Source organism: Ammospiza caudacuta, chromosome 12 (genome assembly GCF_027887145.1).
Source record: "Ammospiza caudacuta isolate bAmmCau1 chromosome 12, bAmmCau1.pri, whole genome shotgun sequence".
In the NCBI taxonomy this organism is placed as follows: Eukaryota; Metazoa; Chordata; class Aves; order Passeriformes; family Passerellidae; genus Ammospiza; species Ammospiza caudacuta.
In genome coordinates, this window is record NC_080604.1 from 18,474,397 (window position 1) to 18,495,243 (window position 20,847).

The following is a 20,847-nucleotide window of genomic DNA, read 5'->3' on the forward strand; positions in this document are numbered from 1 at the left end:
TTTCCTATGAGATGGCTGCTTGCTTATGTGGAAGGACAAGACTCGAGTGTATGTGGAAAGGGTATAAAGGCAATGAGGGGAAGAGATGGGACTGCTGGCAGATGGAGAAAGGTCTCTTGGACACAAAGCCTTTAACTGCAACTCTTCACCTTACTCCTGGTAAACAACAGATGCACTTCTTAAATTATCAGGTCTGGACCTTCATTAACTCACTTGTTTATGCACAGCCTGCACTATCCTGGCTCTGCTGCAGTCAGTGCAGGATGGTACCAGGGGATGGAACCAGCACAGCTCCACTGCAGCCCCAGACCTCCCAGCTCAAGCCCAAACTGCAGCAATCTCTGCCCACTGCAAAGCACTGATGAATTCTGCCCTGTTCTGGTTTTCCAAACCTACCCACATGGGGAATATTCCCAAGCATGCAGGTTTGAGGATGCCCACTGTTAATCAGGTTCTACAGTTAGTAGCCACTTGAAGTGACTGGCCAAATAAATTATTTCTCCCAAATAAGATTTGGTGGAACAAGATGGAAAGTGGGTACTGTCCCTGACATTTCTAGGCACAGCAGATGTACTTAACTGGCTCCTGTTATTTATTTATTTACTTGTGTAGAGAAAAACTGCTTGTTATTGAAGAAACCCAAATGCTGATAAGATGATGAGAGGTTTGCATGCTGGTTGATGGTCTCACTTTCCCTTATCCTGAATGAATACAAGTATCTATAACTAAATATTTCCCTTAGGGTACTGATGACTGAGGTATGTTTATTGCATTGAGTGAATTTATATATATAATCAGCACAATAAACATTATTAAATTGTCTGAGTAAAATCAAAGCATGAAACACACAGTCAGTGCTGAATTCTAATGATGCTGAATGCCCATGATTGCATGGGGAAAGGATCTTAACAAGCCTTGATTTGAGCTTTGGCATCCGCCTCACAAATCACACGAAATGTTCCCTCTTTAATAGTGCTGAATATTGATAAATGTCTCTGCACAGCACAACAGGGAAGTTGGTCTCTATTGGCAATCTTTACCAAAGTGTGTTTTTTCCTTCTCTACACTCAAGGGTTTACCCTGAATGATTTAATTATAATTTTCCTTGTGTAAGACAAATTAAAGAGGAGAGTAGGAGTGTCATGCCAAAGCAGATTATTTATCTCCTTAACAGATTGCTGTGCACCAAACCCCAGAGCTGCTGCTGCTGCTACTTACAGAAACTGGGCGAAATGTGGGACAAAAGCATAGATGTAATATACATTTAAAGCCCAAATGAATGAAAGCATTAACCCATTATTTATGGCTGGAATTGTTTCATTCCCAGGGAAGCCATACACACAGAGCATGCAGAAACCAAGTGCAGCACCAGTGTTCCCTGGCCCAGAAGGGAGGGTGTCTCCTGCTTTTGAATATATTTTTGCTTTTTGGATGTCCCGAGTGACTCTGGCCATCTACCTGCTGCTTGCTTTTTAGGCACAAAGGGGAAATTTTGCTGTCACTGGGCCCCAAGGACAGCAGCCCCACAGTGTCACCAGAGCTGTGTCCCTGCAGCCTGCGCAGAAGCCCAGCCTGGGCTGGCGGCACGGCGACGCGTGGGCACGCCAGGCAGCCAATGACTACTGCTCCTGCTATTTTAAACCCCTTGTTTAGAACCAGAATGTGTTTTTACCCAAGATACAGAGCAGATCTGCTGCTCGCCTGCTGATTCTAACACAGGTGCCTCCTGTCTCGCAGGTCTGGAGCAGCCTGGCAAGCTGACCTGCGGGATCAGGAACCCCCTAAACACAGCCTGAACTATCCCAGTGACATGTGCCAGAGATGACAGTGATGATAGTAACTCCCACATAACCAACCTGCCTCCTGCAGCCCACTCCTTCTCAAAAGCCCAAGAGAAAGGGGTTGAAAACAGCTTTACAGCACACCCTAAAAGTTAATGTTACCTGTATATGATTATTTATGGCTGCTGGGCAGTCGTTATGATGTGGCTGTGCTTAACTTTTAGGACACTTACAGATTTTACTATGTGCTTTTTATTGTTGGTTAAATCTAAATAAATAGCTCTTGCTTGTATCAGATCAGAGCTAACATAAGGTTAGCACAGAACGTGCAGGAATGAGGGGAAACCCACAAGTCAAAAACCTTCCCTGGCCAGCCCAGGCTGTGACTTATGTGAGGGGAGGTGGAAGGGCTGATTCCTCCCTGGTGAGTCCTTCCCACAGCCCCATCTGACCTGAGCCTGAGCCAGACTGCCTCCAAAAGTCTCCTTAGATTTGCTGTGCTGAACCAGATGGGTACAAGAACACACACGGATTTAACACTAAGTCCAGCAAACTCATGCTCCCACCAGACCCAGGATTTTTCTAGTCTTAACTTTTGCAATCAAGTAATTATTAAACCCCTGCTTGTGCCTGTGCTCTCTTTTGCAAGCCCACTAAAATTTCACTTCTGTGAGCTTTCAACCATACATGTGATGGCAGAGCACAGCAACTCTTCCCTCCCTGCTCACTCCCCACCCCATACTCCCTGCCTGTAGATAAATATCCTTTCAGAAAGGAAACCAGTGCAAAATATCTCACCAAGAGGAGTTTCTGTGTCACATGAAATCCAGGCAGGCACCAGGGTGCCTGATGAGACTGCAACAAAACCCTTAAGTGCATCAGGAGGCATTCTCCTGCCTGTAGTCTCCTGCTCTACTTATGGATAAACATGTAATTCAATCACTGCAGCAAATGGATGGCATAAAGCCTCCATGTACCAAAGAGAGACAGGACAAAGCAAAGGCTGTAGCCTTCTTATTTGTATTCCTAAATATACCTATTTTGTATTTTGATATTTCAGAGAATTCAACAGATATGCAAGAAAAGTATAAGGCAAGCTTAATAACACAGGTATTGATTCCAGCACTGAGGATTTAGTCTTCTTAACTAAGACAATCTCAAACAATACTATGGCATGCTTATGCCTTCCTAATTAATCTGGAACTTTACTAATAAAAGCGTGTGTATCACCTTGCCTGTAGATCCCAACTGCCTCCATGCCACAATTACAGGACTCAGACACATGGATTTCTAGGTCTGCCCAATACTATACACAGAGAAAATTCTTACTTCAGAACAGATTCCTGTATTTCCACTGCACTTCAAACTGAACTGAATCTGTTTCCTGGTTTATGCCATTAGCACGCAGCACGTGCCTCTATTCAGTGAAAGAAGATCCATCTTGCTGCATGGGATTTTACTTTATATACTCCATAAGAAAAACATAGATAAAAAATTTATTGAAAAGCCATAAACCCATCCTGTTCAGTTCTACGTGCAGCAAAAAGGGAATTAATTGTTTAATAAACACCAAATTTTTTTTAGTATCCCATGTAAGTCTTCATGAAAACCACGTCCTTGGCACTTACATGCATTATAAAGATATTCACTGATGTTCCCACACAAGTCCTTGTAATGGGTATATAAAGGATGCCTTACACACACAGCACTTCTTCCAACAGTGGGTGTGCTCTCCTTTAAAATCTATCTATTTCCAGCAGCACTATTTTCTTAATATCAGAAAAATATAAGAGATATTTATATAGTTTCCCTATCAATCTACTTTCAGACCACCAGAAATACAAACTCTATGGCTTAAAAATTCCATTATCCTCTTTCTAATGAATGAAAGGAGGACGGAAAGACAAAGCCATCGGTTTCCATAAAATCCAGCTTTCACTATTGTCTGCTGTAACGTTTCTAGATGGGCAAAGGGACTCTCCTGAATGCAAAGGAGCACTGCCCTCCTCACTGCGCCCACTCCTTGAGACCCTTCCTCCTCCTACTCCTCCTCCTCCTCCGGCAGCGGCGCCGAGGCTGCAGCCGGCGCTGGCACCCACGGCCCCGGCGCCTGGGCCTGTCTATCTCCCCAGAAGCAAAAGTTAGGTTGTTAGACACGCCTCAGTGAAATCTGGGGGTGTAAAGAAACAAACCTGCAATAAAGCATCCTCTGGAATAAAGCAGAGCCCGCGCCGAGAAGCACGTCAACAGACAACCCCTGATTTAAGCCATTTCTTTTAACAATGCAAGCCGAGCAAGTATAAATTAACTCACACTTTTAAAAGCCAAACAACACCAGTTAGCTAATTTTATCAGCGGTTAGAAAAAAAGAAAAAAAGCCACTTTGTTTTAGAGAAACCTGGTGAACTCAAGCCTACCGTGTCTTGTGAAAGCAGGGAAAACAGAGTACAAAAAGGCAAATATGTTAGATGAGATAGGGCACCAAAATTCGGTAGAAAAATGGGGACTGTACTGACCAATAGATTTTCTTGCTCCCCTCCAGCCCGTAAACCCAAAGCACAACAAGAGCACCACCACCTGTGATACATAACTCAAAAAAACCCCCCAGCTTCTTCACACTTCCCAATACGCTTATCCAATGCACTTCTTAATTAGCTAATTGTGCCCACATTGATCCAATTAACAAGCCATAAAGATCTGAACAAAAGGAGCACATTCTGCCTAGTGGAGACTCTATTCAACCACGCCAACACCAGGCAGAGCGAGATGTGGAGGACAAAACCGAGGCCAAGGCGCTTGGCCACCGCTCCCGAGCGTTTCGCCATCGCTCCGGGACGCTGCTCCCAGATGCTCAGGGTGGTGCAAAGCCTGCAGGCACCTACCTCTCCCGTTTAGGAGTGTGGACTGATAGCTGTCCATTAGTTGAGGCGTGTGGGTTGATGATTAAGGAGGTCTTGGAGGGCGCGGAGGAGGAGACGCAGGTGGTGGACAGGTCCAGGCTGCTGTGGTTGTTGCTGGCTGCCTCCTCCGCTGTGTGCGAGCTTGTCACTTCCTTCCAGAGCTGCTGCAGCTCTGTTGGAATCATGCCTGAAACAAACAAATTGGATAATTAAATCAATTAACAGCTAATTCGGCCGTCTTCAAACAGTAATTAAATCAAAGAGTCAGTAAACAAAGCCTAGTGTTAGTTTTGCCTGTGTGTGTTTTTACGCATGTATTTTTTTTTTTTTTAATAACTAAATGCTAATACTGCACTGCATGACTCTGTTATGCTCTGGTGTGACACCTGCAATACTCATGGAATGCAAAATCCGGGCTGTGGGGCAGAGAGATCCACACCACACCACACCTACACCAAATGTCATGTCAAATATTTTGATTTTTTGTAATTTTTACACCAAAGGCCCATTTCCAGAGTCCCTGCTTGGGCAAAAATCGCCCCCACACCTACAGCAAGGCTGAAAGCAAAGGGTATTACTGGCTTCTCTATGTTCAGCTAAGAAACTCAATTCCTTTATTTTTCCACAAATTTTTTGCCTTTTTCTTTTAGGAAAGTGACTACTTTCAAGCCTGTTATTGAAAACAAGGAAGGTCTTAGGAAAAAAAATAGTCAGCTTTATTATTATGACAACATGAACCACAACATGACTAATTTTGTGCTTAAGTTTTAAATGATGACAAATAGCTTTGTTATTAAATACAGTTTTTATTAATCACTTTTAGACGTAAATTATGAATTCATATTGTCTTCCTGAAATGCTTTTCAAATTTTAACAGTCAAATTGATTATACTATGATTATTTCATTAACACACCTATCTTTCTCATTAATTTTGGTTTCTCGAACTGCTCACTTAATTGATGGATGTGTCTACCGAAAAACTGTATAACTTTCTATACAAGTAACACTATTATTACTGTCATTTCTTAGATCGATGCTAATGAGCCATTCAAAAGTAAAATGAAAACAGAAAATAAGATTCAAGAAAAAATAATAATAAAAAATTGTGTTTTTTTAAATGCGCCAAAGTGGACAGCAGGGTTAGGGAGACAACATTAAGTAGCTGATGTAAGTGAAAACTGCAAACTCCAATGGGCCAAATGGAAGGTGAACCATGTGCTCACGCTGAGATCATGCTTTTGGATAAAGCTGATGTTTGTGACATGATCCAACAAGTCAAGTTTCTCTCACTGCAGACTATTTCAGTGCTCTTTCAGAGAAGGCCATGGGAAAAAATTAGCAGTAGAGACACATCACTCAAATATTCAGGGAAAAAATAATAATAATAATAATAAGCCAGTGTCCGTGTGTTTTTGAAGAGGTTTCTCATCAGTGTACTTCCAGCTCATCGTTTGGGTGACTGTTCATTGTTTCACCATGTTGTAGCTCTGGAGCTATCCTAAGGAAACCTGCCATTTTCTGAGTGTACAGCAGCAGCTCTCACAGGCATGTACCTCACCCAACCTAAGGTACTGAAATAAAAAAAATAAGGCAGTATGCATTATATTCATTTGAAACACATAATAAAAAATGCCAAGGTCTAAATTTAATTTATTTTTGTCATTTAGAATACAATGGATAGATAATCATCTCAACGTGATCAGCCAAACATCTTTACTTTGCTAAACTGTTAAAGATTTTAATTATGCTAGCTTTGGAGAGCACTGGTCTAATGAGGCGATAGACTCCAGAGAATCTAAGTGGTTAAGAACTGTGAAATGAGTCTGATAGGATTTTTTTATATTCACCGTGGATCGTTTGCATATCAAAGAGGAGTAAATTATTGCACGACAGACCAATAACCTTCCCCGCCTTTCCCAGAGTAGCATTAACAAAAACAGTTGGTCTCCGGTAACGGTTCGCTACAAAAAAATGCTGAAATCCTTAAGTATCTGCAATTAATATATATTAGAGAAGAGGCTTCAATTTATACATTAAGTGATCAGATATTCTTAGGACACATCCGTTTCTCTAAAGCCCCGTCATTTTCCTTTCATCAGCCCCAAACGCCAATTATATTTTGATGGATTTTGTCCCAAATGAGCATTTAGTTATTAGACATATTCAATTATTACTTGTCCCCTGGAATTAAACCTCTGAGCAAATTAAACAAAGAAAAAGGTCAGTACACAAGCCCGTGTCCTGTTTTGCTGTGTGGGGGCTATTATTTTCAAACACCTTGCAAAGTGACAGTGTGGGATGTATTTTTAGCTAACACGCTTGACAGGACTGTCTGCGCACTAACAATTACCTGTGAGCAGGGCTGACCCTTACACACTGTTTACTCAGTTGAAACAATAGTGAATAGACTTGTCTGTTGATGATAACATATTGATATGAGAACATATGAGCCGACACCTATTTTTATTTTCCAGAATAAGCAAATAGGGAAAGAATAACTGGCCTTTTTTCACTTTTTTTTTTTTTTTTTTTAATCTGGATTTCTGCAGGTTTTTAATTAAACAGAGGCTATCATCCACTCTCCTCTCCCTGCTCTCCACTTTGCTTTCCTTCTAGTCACTTCTGGATCTACCAAAGAAAAGAGTGAAAATGTTGCAGCCACTAAAACAGACATACACATGATATTTATGCCTCTAAAAGTCAAAGTGTTTCATCTAACTTCCCATACAAGTGTAACTCCCATTAGTACTAATAACAACTATACCACAGATGGAAGGAAAAATAAAATATACCCAGTTGTGTGGGGGAAAATGCTGGAGGTAGTAAGGGTTTTAGGCTGGGTGACATTAATTTAAAGAGCTAACTGTGATGTCATACATGTCTGCACACAAGCCCCTGCCAAAAATTGATTACATCACCTGATTAATAAAATAAAATTAGAAATAGTCTCTCTCCTCCTGCCCTAAATTTAGTTCCTTTAGAATAATTCTGGAGAGAATTCCTGACTAGCCTGTCGAACTGGGCAGCTGAAAGGTATGCTCATCACTCATCCAGCAAAATGGTTAAATAAAATAATAGAACAAATGGCAAAAGCAAGTCAAATAGATCCACAACCACTCGCAATAAATTATGTAATTTACCATTTAACAGTCTCATTTTAGCAGTGAGAGCTAAATTCCAAGTCAGATTCCCAGAACTGCACTGCAATTACCCGGGATTGCTGTAACTTCCTACAGACCAGGAATGGGATTCAGACCTGGAACTGCCAAATCTATGGGAGCAATCAGGCACCCGGATGTCTCAGTCCTATTATTTTCACTCACTGGTGATCTGAAGTGTGATTTGCAGTTTCATTTTGAAGATACTTAAGATCTGACTCTTGCAGCTCAGAACATTGCTGAAATGGGGTTTATTTTAAAATTGCTGCTATGTACAGATGTAAAATCTAGATTACAGAAGTGTCTAAATACTAAGCAGCAAAGATTACACAAATATAGCATTAAAGGATGTGCTATTTTGTTTAAGATAATAGGGGAGCACTAAAAACTAAAATGAAACTAAAATACAGATTTAAACAATCTATTAGTTCTGAAAACATAACGAAAATGTCACTTATGAAGTAGCATTTTCTCCCTGGAAACATTTATTACTATTCTAGATACTTAAGAATAAAAGCAAAATGTTTTTTAACTGAATTCACAGCTACATTTTCTAGAGGGATGATTTTATTTCTTCTATACACACATTTACAGTATTTGTCTCAGTCTTGCAAACTGTTCTGGAAACAAAAGGGCATGAGAGATGTAATTTTTTTTTTTAATAAGAAGTGTCCATTACCAATTACTTTAAACTACAGCCCTGGCTCTTCATTGCATTTTTCAGGACAACTAGTCCTCTTGATTATAAAAGAAAATGTAGGCACAGGTTTAAAAAATGTATGTTGTGGGGACAGTTGACAGATTACCGCTCACGGAACTCAATTTCCCAACCCCAGGTATCACCGGCTCAAAGACAAACAGAGTTGCTCAACCTCTTTGTGTCCTTGTACCTCCATACCCAGGTGACCATGTTCAAGCAAGCAGAAAGTTGATTTAAACCTCATAATGACATCAGTTTTAAGCCATCGTCTCTCTGATAAAAAGGAATAAAATATCGTGCTGGATTGCAGCGCGCCTCGAGTCCCTCTTTCCTGCCGGCTCCTGCCGCCCCCAGCGCTCGCAGCTCATTTCCCTGCCAGAACCAGCCCTCTGTGCTTATGTTTGTGCCGTGTCTGCCGTGCAAGTCAGCACCCCTCAGGTTTTAAATACGCTCCTGGGCGAGGACTAATAGTTACACTTCCCTGCTAACCATATCAATCAATGCCACGACGGCTGAATTACCTACTGGTGTCTCCGATGTGTTACCGCACAGATTACACTTCATGCATCACCACATTCATTTCTTTCACATTACACATGAGCGTGTCTTGTCACTGCCCAATTGCCCTCCTTTGGACAGCTTAACTGATGGACTATACAATGAACCTCACTGAGCCAACTTAATGGTATAGGAGCTGTGGGAAAAATTAGCAAGGTTGAAGCCTGAGTCCGGTGGGTGTGTGGGAACAGCCCGGGATGCTTCCAACAATAAATCTGAGGCATAATTAATGCACGTTACAACATCTTGCGAGCAGAAATGGCATTTCATCTACATGCCCTTTTTTCCTGGACTCATTTCACACCTTCTCCCCATCACTTTGCATCGATGGTGACTGACCAGGTACACCCCAAGCCTGATCCTGCAGCTCCCAGCTGGGCACCACCTTCCCATGGATCAGCCTCCAACTCCTGCACAGTGCTGCTCTACACCAGGCATCCAGTTTTGAGATACTGGGAAGTTGAACTGAGATGTGGGGAGTCAGGGGCCAGGCCCCCAAAAGCTCAGCCTCTCAACACAGGGCTCAAATACCTTCCTGGGTCTGGTAAAAATAAGCCTAAATAAAGCACGTCAGCCACACAGCAAAGCAGACTCCACTTCCCAGTTTGGCCTCTGTTTATCCATATAAGTTAATATTCACCAGCCACCTCACTCTCCTTTTTTACAGCTATGTACACAGAAAAAAAGGAGGGTGAAGAACAGAAGCAATTTTGTCTTTTCGCCTCCATTTAAGTGAACAGAGCTGAATGTAAATTCATTGTATGATTTAGAAACTAAGAACAACCCTAAGGCTGCTTTCAAGATCCCAAATCATTCAAGCTGGACTGACTCAAGCTATAAAGGTGAATGTTCAAATTTATTATGGGGCAAGGGAAGGAGAAGGCAGGATTATTCAGAAATACCAGCATCATGATTGATGCCATGGCATGCCTGAACCATGCCAACTACAAACAGTCTGCTTTAACCACAGCAGCCAGAGCTCAGGGAAGTCTGTTGAACTGTCCCACGGCTTACAGACAAACCCAGTTTAAAAAGTAAAATAATAAATTTAAACCAAAAAAGAAAAGAGAGAATGAAACCCCTAGGTTATAATCACTGTGAAAAGTATTGTGGATTTAACTAGTGCTTTCAGTGTATCAATGTATTAAAAAAATAAAATAAATTGGGATTTCAGCAAAGCAGTAACTTCTTGCAGAGTGCAGGACTGAATAAAGATGTAGGAGGATCTAACTGTCAATAACACCATTAGAATTAAATGGAGTTAATCCCAATTTGCCTCAGTGTGGAGGAAGGAACAGAAGCACCGAGGCAGTGACACGAAGGCTGTGGAGAGCAGCCCTGTCCCCTGTCCCTGGCAGCCACAGCCAAGGGCACTCAGAGCTCCCCAGCCTGCAGGTCAGAGCTGCTCCGTGCCAGCTCATGGCCAGGCTGGGACCAGGAAGGCCCAATCAACACATCTGGGAAAGGAAAAGCTGCTCTCACACACACCCTTAGCCATGCAGCCAGCACCAGGAATCAATAAAGACTCCTCCTGTGAAGGATTCCGAGCCCAGATGAGCACGACCAGCAGCTCTCAGTCTGCCAGACTGGCTACAGCTGTGCAAACTGCACATGAACTCCAAGCCCTCTGCACCCCGCCAGTCAGAGCAGCCCAGGATTGCAGCACCGCCCTTCCCAGAAAACACCTTCACAATGCCCGCCCTGCCCAGCAGAACCTTTCTGTGCTTATTATCCTATGAGCCTGTGAGCTCTTTTCCTCCCCCCATGAGACAATTCTGTGTGAGTGTGCGCCCCTGCCCTGGCTCTGCCACCCAAGCCCCTCACCTACCTTGTGCAAGGGGTTGCAAAGGCAGAGTAGGCTGCCCGGGCTGGATGGTCAGCAGCCCCTGACGCTGCAGAGACAGGAGGTGCTGCTGCTGCAACTGCTGCATCTGTAAGAGCTGCTGCTGGAAGGCCAACTGCTGCGTGGCCACTTGCTGCTGCTGGGGCTGGAAAAAACAACAACAAAAAAATTAAAATGCACACTTGTTAATACAATAGCAAAGCAGAGGATTCACAGCGCTCCTCAACTTGCTTCAATTTCTGATGGCAGTCGCTTGGTATCAAGGCCAAGCCAGTGAGCCCACCACCCCTGGCAAGGAGCCCAAGGTATGGTTAGATGCTGGAGCTAACACAGGGCTGCAGATTCCCATCTCCAGTGGTTAACTTTCACCAAACCTAAATCCCTGCTGCCATCCCATGTATATAGCATTTCTTGGTCCATGTGTTCATGTTTTACCCCAGACATGGCTGCATTCCAGTGGTGGGTAAAGCAAAAGCTGATGAAAATCCTGGGTAATTCTTCGAGGCAAAGAACATGAGAATCACACCCCATGATCACATCACACTTAGATGTAACAAGAAACCCTGCACTGTGCTCTGTTTGCTCATTCAAGGGCTGTCTCAACTATTAAGGCAATTCGACTAGCTTAATTTATGGTATTTTATACTCACTCTCTTCTTCATCCATCAAGCCTCACAATACTTTCTGTTACACTGGAATTATTCTGTGCTGTATTTAAGGCTGCTACTTCTGCACTTTGAAATTTTTAATTATTCTCACTAGAAAGAAGATGGAGTTGCTTTACTCCACAGGGATGTGAACCTTGAACCTTCGAGGTGTAAAAGAACATGTTGCTTTTCTCACTACTGTACCCGGAGAAGCTTTTAACTACTCTGTTTATCACTTCTGACATAAATAAATGAGAAAAAATCAGACCTTTGAAGAAGAAAAACTTCATCTAATATTGTTAATTAGCCATGACAAACGATGAAATAACATTGTAAATCTTTCATAGAAACAGCCACTAGATTTTAATTACACACATTCATAATTTAGCAAACAACATCTTACTTGAATGTGAGTGTTTAATATGTACAGTACTCGAGGCTTCAGAGTCCTTAATTTTGTTCAGTTAAGGAAGCCTCTAGGTTTTGCTTCCATGCTCATCTTGTGTTTTATTTGCTTTGTTCTTTAAAATCCATGAAAGGCTTTGCATTTTGATAAATATCTTTTTATTTATTGTACAATGACAGGAGGAAAACTTTTGTTGTGTAAAACATCAATACATCATGCCAGTGTTTAGCAGTTCCTTGTGCTAGCCAAAAAAAATTAATGTAGATTTCCTTAGTAATTATCTGAGTGATAGAAAGATAATACAGTGCAGTAGTACAATAAATAGAAGGAAATTATCTAATATCCCTAATCTGCTAGGAATCATATCAAGGTGGAGGTCTTATACACATTATGGCTAACAATTATGGAAAGAAAATTAACTCTTACCAAACCGCACACTTTCACAAACAAACCCCAGCCAGATCCCAAGCTTTCTGTCACCTTTCCTTGACACCAAGCCAGAGGATCGCTGGCCCCATTCCCTACTGGTGTTACACAGGGAGAAAGTCCCACCAGAGCTGCTGGAGCACGACTGACAGACACCAACTGTGGGTTTGACCTCCACCTTCTCGTGCCAGCATGCCCCATCAATCCTAATACGGCAACTGACTGAATACCCACAACTCTGAGAGCCAGCCATTCTATTAGTCTTATTTATAAACTCAATTTATCTTACTTCCAAAGAAAACCTTGGACTTCAGGAACACATCTAAACAAATAGGTGTTTGGATATTCTGAAACTCGGAGAGTTTACATTTCTTTGCAACAGCTTGCTCTGACACATCCATTTGTTGCAACTATTTGCAACAGCACCATATGCATGCAGGCCCCAGCAACAGTTGTATTGAGCTAAAGTAATGTTTCCCTCCATAAATATTAATTTTAAAATATATACACTTAATGAATTTATATTAACATATTTATATTATTAGTACCAGTAGTAAGCTGTGTTTTACCTATTTGCCATAAGAGTGCAAAGTTAGCACATAGGGATTTTTTAAAAAACCCTTTATATCAATTGAATGACGCCCTTTTGGATGTCTTCTCAGCTATCCTAAGAAAAGCTCTTGAACACACTCTACTTTGAAAAGCCAGGATATAAAAGTATACAAGGCCCATTGTCCAAGAAAGAATTTAAAAGCAAGACATGTTGCCAAACTGCGCTCCCCACCCAGTTACCAAACACAGGATACAAGGCAGTTTGTTTACTTCTCACAATTGAATGCATACAAAAAAGGTCTCGGTGCAGTCCTGTTGTCAGGTCAGTAGTCAGTGTTAAAATGCTGAAATATCCTGATAAAACTTGCATTTTTGATCCCCTCCCTAAAGCTTCTGTCAAAGGTCTGTTTTTCTTTCTTAGGCTACTCCCTACTGCCTAACATAAACTGTCACAGCGCCGGAGGACAAACGGCCCCGCTCGGGAAACCGCACGCTCCGTCCAGCGCCGCGGCTGCGCCAGACCCTGAGCACCCCCAGCTCTGGGGAGCCCCGAATTGTCCAGGGGAGAGCAGGAACAGGGCTGAGATCCCCCCCAGCACCTCTGCCCCTCGCTATCGGGCACTGCTCAGCCTCTGCTACCCGCACAGCCCTCGAGTGAAACCCCAGGAACCTCGCTGGGGTCTGTCTGCTGCTCTGCTCGGGGCTCGGGTCCCGTTCAGCTGCGGGGCTGGGGAGGTTTGTTGTGTTTTCCTTTTTTCACCAGAGCACAATAGGACAAGGCACTCACAAAATGACTTGGGGGATGCTGTACATGAATGCGCTTGTTCCATCTGTCAAGGTACAAGCTCAGCCCTCGTTAGCACGGCAGCCGCCGGCCCCCACCACAGCGCTGCCTGTCAGTTTTCAGTGCCAGAGGGAGGGGGAAGAAATAAAATAATACAAGACCACCTTTACCATGCTAATTTAGCAAGAATAACCTCCTTAAGCTGGGCTGAACAAACCTGTGGGGTGAAATGCATTGTTGAAATGGATCTCCACTAAAACCATCAGCAAAAATACTCCCCCCCAAACCCCTAGAATAAGCTGGAGAGAGTAAGGTCCTTGTTCTCTTTCCAGCTATCATGTTAAAATGCTCTTCTTGAAACAGGAAGGAGTCCTTTCTTATTGTTGCTTTCGCTAGTGTAATATCAGAAGTGTGACCACAGTAAATCAGTGTGTTAGATATTGAAATGCCATCACATTGTCTAACTTCCCTTCTTGTCTTTTTTAACACAAAGTATTTTTTTTCTTTAAGCTCCAAGCCCTCATCTTTGTGTCTGAGATGCTCTCCTGTCTGACAACAGCAATTTAGAAGAGTTAACTTTTATCGTTCATTCTGCTGTGTAACTTTCCCCTTCAAATTTCTTTATCTGCCCTCTGAGCTCATCTGAACTTTCATGTTCTCCCAGCATGTAGGCTTGCATTCAAAACTATGTCTAATAGACCAAATAAGAGGTTAATAAGAAGTGGCAACAGAAAGAAAAAATACAATCCCTGGTAACTGATAAGAATGACAGTGGCAGCCCTTTATTGTTTGTCTTCAAATATAGAGTTAAAGATCTTTAAAAAACTAAATTTTGACGCCTTTGAAAAGAAAGAAGCACAAAATAACAACAGGGGGTTATTGCCTGCCAGCCACAGGGGAGAAGCTCCATAATTCTTATTCTCCCTTTTGAAGGCTGTTAGAAATCTGATTCAAAAAAGCAACAGCAGAAGGAGAAAGCCTCTTGAGGCTATCGCCATTTCCTGTGATCATGCATAATGCGTTTCAAAAGTGGGTTTTTACCAATTCTGTTGATCAATTGCACCTCCTTCATATTCCCTCTTTTTTCTGCTGTGTTTACATCTGATGTGACTCAATGACAAGCGCTGTCTGAGACTGTGAAACAGACCTGTCATGTTGATTTATGGGCGCATCAAACCACGACTTGTCCAAACTGAAGCTCGCAGTTCATTAATTAGAGAGTTGTGACTTTGAAGTCAGCTTTCAGACTGTGGTTTTTAACATTTGGCTTAATTTATATGCTCTTGAATGTGGATCTCTAAGGAAAAAACTGAAATTCCCTTCTTGTCTTTGAACTTCTTTTGACCGCACAATAATCATTTCTTTGTCCAGAGTGATGCCTGCATCCCAGAGTCATTAACGCGCATTGAACTGCCACTGATGAGTAAGCCCTACTGAATTAGAAAAACAGCCAGCAAAACAAAGCTGAGAGCATTCTGCACAGTGATATCTCACAATTACATGCCTTCCCTCCCTGTGCCATTTCCATTTTAATTACTGTTAGTCCTTTAGATTTACATTTTAGACACTTTTTAATCTGTTCCCTTTTTATTATAGTGGCGCCCGTAAGCGCGCTATGGTTAAGGTTGTGTCAGCGTTTCCATTATAAACCCCCCTGTTTTCAGGGGTTTATAACTCAGCTGGAAAAATTCACTCTGGGTTGAAACTTGGCACAGGTGGCACGATTTGCCGAAATTTCAAGGGGAATGGGGAGCAGAAATCGGTGCATGCTTTGAGCAACACCCCTTGTCAGGTGACACGAGCGTAGCCGCTGTCACCGGACATCACCCAGTGTCTCGCGCCAAGAGGCAGCTTTCTAGGATCTACCTAAGCCAGCACTGATGTCAGATTAAACAGGAAAGTCTCAGACTCCTCCACACTTATCAGGTGGGGTCAGCACCTTAAAGTAAATGTAATTGCAGGAAAATTAAATCTAAGCACACCAAAACCAATGAAGCTTTGGATGTGACAGGTTATGTTGGAAGGGAAGGACAGGCAGAAACTACCCTGGCCTGTCCTCTCCAGTTATGGACCATGGTAGCATCAGAGCAAGGTCTCCTGCCACCTCTTCTCTGTGTACCACTGATGCTGCTCCAGTGTGAGGAATGTGCAACCAGAACCTCCCTGGTTGGAAAGTGCAAGCCCAAACTCAACACCTCTCGGCATTCTGCCTTGTTTAGAGAGGACAGCAGCGATCTGGGCCTGCTGCCTTGCCCCCTCCCCTCTCCACCATAACTAACTCCCCAAAGCACTCTCCCAAAATACAAGTCTAGATGCCTGCTCCAGGACTCATACCAAACAGCAAGGCCTGGTCCTCTGCTATAAAATATGTGGCAGCGAGCAAATGGAAAGCACAGGAAAACACAGGCGAAAACAGGACAATAACTCTAAATCTGAAAGCTGAGGCCCGATAGAGTCAGTTCAGTTGTGCAATCATTTATAAGATGAATGACAGTTTAATAGCCACTAGACAGTCCCCAGGGATCTGTGGTTTGAAAGTAAAATGGGTATTGTCTGTACCTCTTTAGGCTGTTTTCCAGCATGTTGTTGCTGTAAAAGTTGAAGCTGCAACTGTTCCTGTTGTTTCTTATAAAACTCTTGAAGCTGCTGCTACAAAGAAAAGGAAAGATGGTAAGTTACAAAGTGGAGAGCCAATTCAGTGTCCCTTTTGGTGTAACACACAAACTGTGATTTGAAAAATAGCATCCTTTTATCTGTAATGGTCTGACCTTTAGTTTGAAACTCAACAATAAATTCAGTGCACACTGACTATTCTTGGCATTATCGTTTGAAAAGTAATCTCCAAAATGAACTGATGAAAAACATACCATTTTCTACACAAACTAATTAAAATAAGGCAAGGAATGACCTTTGATTGTAACAACAAAGCCAAAATGCCCTTGCTGAGAGAGCCTGGCGGATCTCTGTTGTGAAACACACATGCTTTCTAAATGATAGGGTTTGACTGTATTAAGTGTTGTTCAATACATGCATAGACATCCTGGGAAATGCTCTCCTCCTCCCGTTGCCCAGATGTGCTCCATGCACAGGCAGCGCTCCGGCTGCGGGCAGGACGAGCCTGGGAGCCAGGAGGAGCAGGCAGGGTTGGGCTGGGGGGATGCTGACACCCACCCACCCAGGCTCCCTGAGACCCCGCTGTGCCAAACCCTGTAATAACAGAGCCTCGGGGCTTGTTGGTGGCCAGCTTCCAGCTGAGAAAGGACCACGGGCTGCAAGAAGCTCTAACACACAGCCCAGCATATGTCGGCTGAAATCAAACAGGCTTGCAAACCTCTCCACTTCTGTTTCCACAGCCCTTTACGGTTCCAGATGGAAATAACGAGGTCTAAATTGGGAAGTATGGCCCTTCTACCTTGTTTATTCCAATTATTCAGGGCACACCAAGCCTTCTGAGGGATGCAGGCAAAAGCAACAGGGACATCTGCCGAAGTCCTGACACTTAAATATGCATCTGTATTATTTAGCTGATCCTGGAAACACTCCTAGCACTGCTCTCTGGATTTGTTTCCAGTAGCTATTTCTAGAATTAAAAACAAAAGAGCAGTCAGTGCAGCTCACAGCATGGCTGCTCCAAGGTTCAGACTTGAGATGTGGGCAGCTTCTTTCCCCAAGGGTGCTCCAGGAGGTGAAGCCTCCAGCATCCATAGGGGCCACCTGAGCAGCTGTCAAGGAAACAATTACCTGTTGAAGCATGAGTGCCTGCTGCTGTTGGAGCAGGACTTGGAGTTGCTGGGGAGTTAGCACTTGTTGCTGGAGGATCTGCTGCATTTGCTGGGGAGTGATCACTTGAGGTGTCATCATAGCCACCGACACTGGAACCTGAAGGCCAAGAGGAGACAGAGAGGGTCAGAGCACATCCCCACAGCTCCTCCATCATCCCCATGCCAGGGGAGCCCATTTCTGGCATCAAGGGGGCTGAAGGTGAGAGTCCTCACAGCCCACCCTGGCTGGCACACAGGTACTGACCACACCTTCCTAAATTCCCCTTTTGCAAAACACTATCGGATGGAAATTCCTTAAAGTAAGTAATACGATAAAGATTTATTTATTTGTACAAGGAATCATCAGCTGGGTCCTTCCCCTCCCAGAATGCCCTTCTGTAGAAAAATCCAACAGCCAAATGTCCCGTGCTGATGGGATCTAGACCCTATTACGACCGGTTTTTCAGAAAATTGAAGGAAGGCTCAGTGATGTGAATAACAGCACTAGACTCCTATGCAATTTTTACAGAAAGGCCCTACCACGATGTCTTTACCATTCCATATTCACCCAGCATACAGATGTCTTCAATTCTTTCATATTATGTGAGATACCATTAAAAGCCGCTTTCCATGACATTTCAGTGACAAACAGCTACAGTGATGAACTTGATAGCATTTCATATTTGCAACTGTTAACACGTTTCTGCACGGGCATCTTTGCAAGGAACCTGTACACTGTATCTGAAAGGATGATGTCTTGTTCAGATAAAACACTGACATTAAAATGACAGGCTGTCTTGGCCAAGGTTACACAAATTGTATTCAAGCGGATACCTAATGACAATGCTATGAATTCTGCAAGCTTTCTAGAATGTAATTTAGCTATTCAAAATAATCACTGCACTTGTGTTTAATTTGCAGACTACATGAGAACCATTTTGTCAGTCCCAGTAATGCAAGAAGACTATTTCCCTAGAAACCCACCCCTCTACCCTCCATTCCAAAAAAGGAAAAGAAAAAGAAGGGAAAAAACAATAGAGGAAAAGACAAAACCTGTATGAGTTTTAACAGTAATATTAGAGCACCTTACTTTTCGATAGTTTTAAATCAAACACATGACAGCACAAAACTAAAAGCAGTAAAGGATATACTTTGCTAAAAAGGATCTCCTGTCATCTCATGTATTACAATAAAAGCTAATAATATGTTTAGCACTTTTTCTGTGCACCACTTTAAAAAAAAATCAGCAGACAATAGCTGATCAGAAGATAAAGGAGTTTAAAAAAAAAAACCTCCAGTGTAGTAGTAAGCAAGAGAGAAATGCAGTATTAATTTTATGTAACATAATGTCTTAATATGCAGTTTATCTTGACTTTTTCACATGATTTGTCCTGTCATTTGCATAGCAAGCTCTCATTCCTAATTTCACAGTCATTATGCACTGATGTCCTGATTTCTCAGCATCACTAATCTTGATGAACTAAAAATGGTTCCTGAAGGTCAGACGCATGTACAGTGCACATCTCCCCGTGTTGTTGTGTACACGTCGCGTGCCAGGGCCAGACACTGCCTCCAAAATGTTTACCTGAGCAGAGCCCAGCACCATCCCATGACATCCCATTAATGCCAACATGGTGAGGTCCTCTGAGCACTTCCCGTGGCACAGCACATTCCCACATCACTGATGGGGTGGGCAAAAGGAGATTTAATTACAGGACAAACACCAGAACCACCAAAACCAGTGGCCATTCTCTCATGGTGCCATGTCCCTGTACCTATGGGAAAGCCACCACCCTGCCATGCAGGACCAACTCTGAGGACACTGAGTCATCAGGATGGGTAATCCCATTAATTCAGAATATCTTAATCCACAGTCTTTTACAAACTTTTCTGGGAGTAGAAAAATTATTTAATTAAATCCTGCCGTCACTATCTTCGCCCCAAAGCGTGACTCACCTTCATTATTCTCATCCCCAGAGAAGTTTACTTTACCCTGGGGTTTGTACTACCTCTTATTGAAGCTGGACCAAGCAAACAGAAGAGGAAGCATGCTTAAGTATGTTTTCTGTGCCCTTCTTGGAAGACAGACAAGACAAATACTCTTCAGTCAGATTTATGACGACAAGCAGGGATGCAGACAGGAATAGGGTGGGGTGCTGTAAACCCTACACATCGGTGATTAATCCAAAGGGCTGCATTCTGCCGTCAGCTGGGCAGGGACAACTCCCATTCACTTCCATGGCCTCTCTGCACGTTTATCTTGGGACAGATCTGGCGATTAGGCCCTATCTTTGAAAACTGGCCACGTACCTTCCAGTAACAAATCTCTTAGCTGCACACTCCTCGCTAGAACAGAAGCACTTAAGCAGAAAGAAAAAAATAATGCATGTATGTACTGCACACAGTGACAGAGTACAAGTACACAGAGTACGAGCTTGTGTCGGTCTGTTTGACTTCATTTTACCATCTGAAACCACATTTTCACACCACACCTGCGCTTCTAAAGAAGGTGCTGCCTTCCATTTATAAACACAGCTAACAGCCACATTTAGCCATGGCCTGTACTTTGGTTTATCACAAAAGCAACTTACGGAAACCTTGCACAAACAAACCTAAATGAACCAGAAACTATTGTGTTAAAAATTACAACACACATCCCGGACGAGTGTGGGCACACACATACGGTCTGAGGGACTTTAAATAGTTAAGAATGATGGCCTATATATCCACTCTCTTAACTCCCAACGTCCAACTTTTCCATGTAGCTAGTCCCCGGTAATACTAGGAATCAAAGGGCATGCAGCACCAGCAATAGGCTATTATAGCCCACACTTTATTACCCATTACTACCGAGGTCATTAGCGGTAAGAGTGATTGTACCGGTCTTAACCTATTGATCATTGTAACTACTATCATTTAATCCCGTGTTGAATGTCTGGAAAGCTGCTAAAGGCACACAAGAGAGAGTGCTTTAGTGATGAGAAATATAGCCAAAGCTTGGAAATTACACTTTGATTCATAAAATCTAGCCAGTGGTTTAAATCAATAGTATTTAAAACAGTCATGTAAGTTCTTAACTACAGCTCTCTAATATTTATGGGTCCCTTTTTGAGTGTACTCAGTCAAAACTAAACTTTATTTTAGATACTGTGCAATATACTTTACATTATGTTAGATAAAAAATATTTATTTCTGATATTTTGTCTGATAGTAAGTGAAACTTAAACCAAGAGCTATAAATTCATTTTAGATTTCTATCTCTTAGATGTCAACTTAAATGTGTTGCCAAAAAAAATTACAAACCAACTTTAAAAATGACTTAACTGTTTA

At 42.6% G+C, this 20,847-nt stretch overlaps 1 protein-coding gene across 1 annotated transcript in view; it reads right to left on the reverse strand.

Annotated features, from left to right (window-relative positions):
• FOXP1 (forkhead box P1) overlaps window positions 1-20,847 on the reverse strand; it is a 119,790-nt gene that overhangs the window by 53,758 nt on the left and 45,185 nt on the right. The window contains exons 3-6 of the mRNA XM_058813097.1: window positions 17,498-17,635; window positions 16,316-16,405; window positions 10,927-11,086; window positions 4,664-4,868 (exon numbers count right to left, since the gene is read on the reverse strand). Coding sequence (XP_058669080.1) covers window positions 4,664-4,868; window positions 10,927-11,086; window positions 16,316-16,405; window positions 17,498-17,617 — 575 coding nt within the window. The 5' untranslated portion in view covers window positions 17,618-17,635. The remainder of the gene's footprint in view (window positions 1-4,663; window positions 4,869-10,926; window positions 11,087-16,315; window positions 16,406-17,497; window positions 17,636-20,847) is intronic.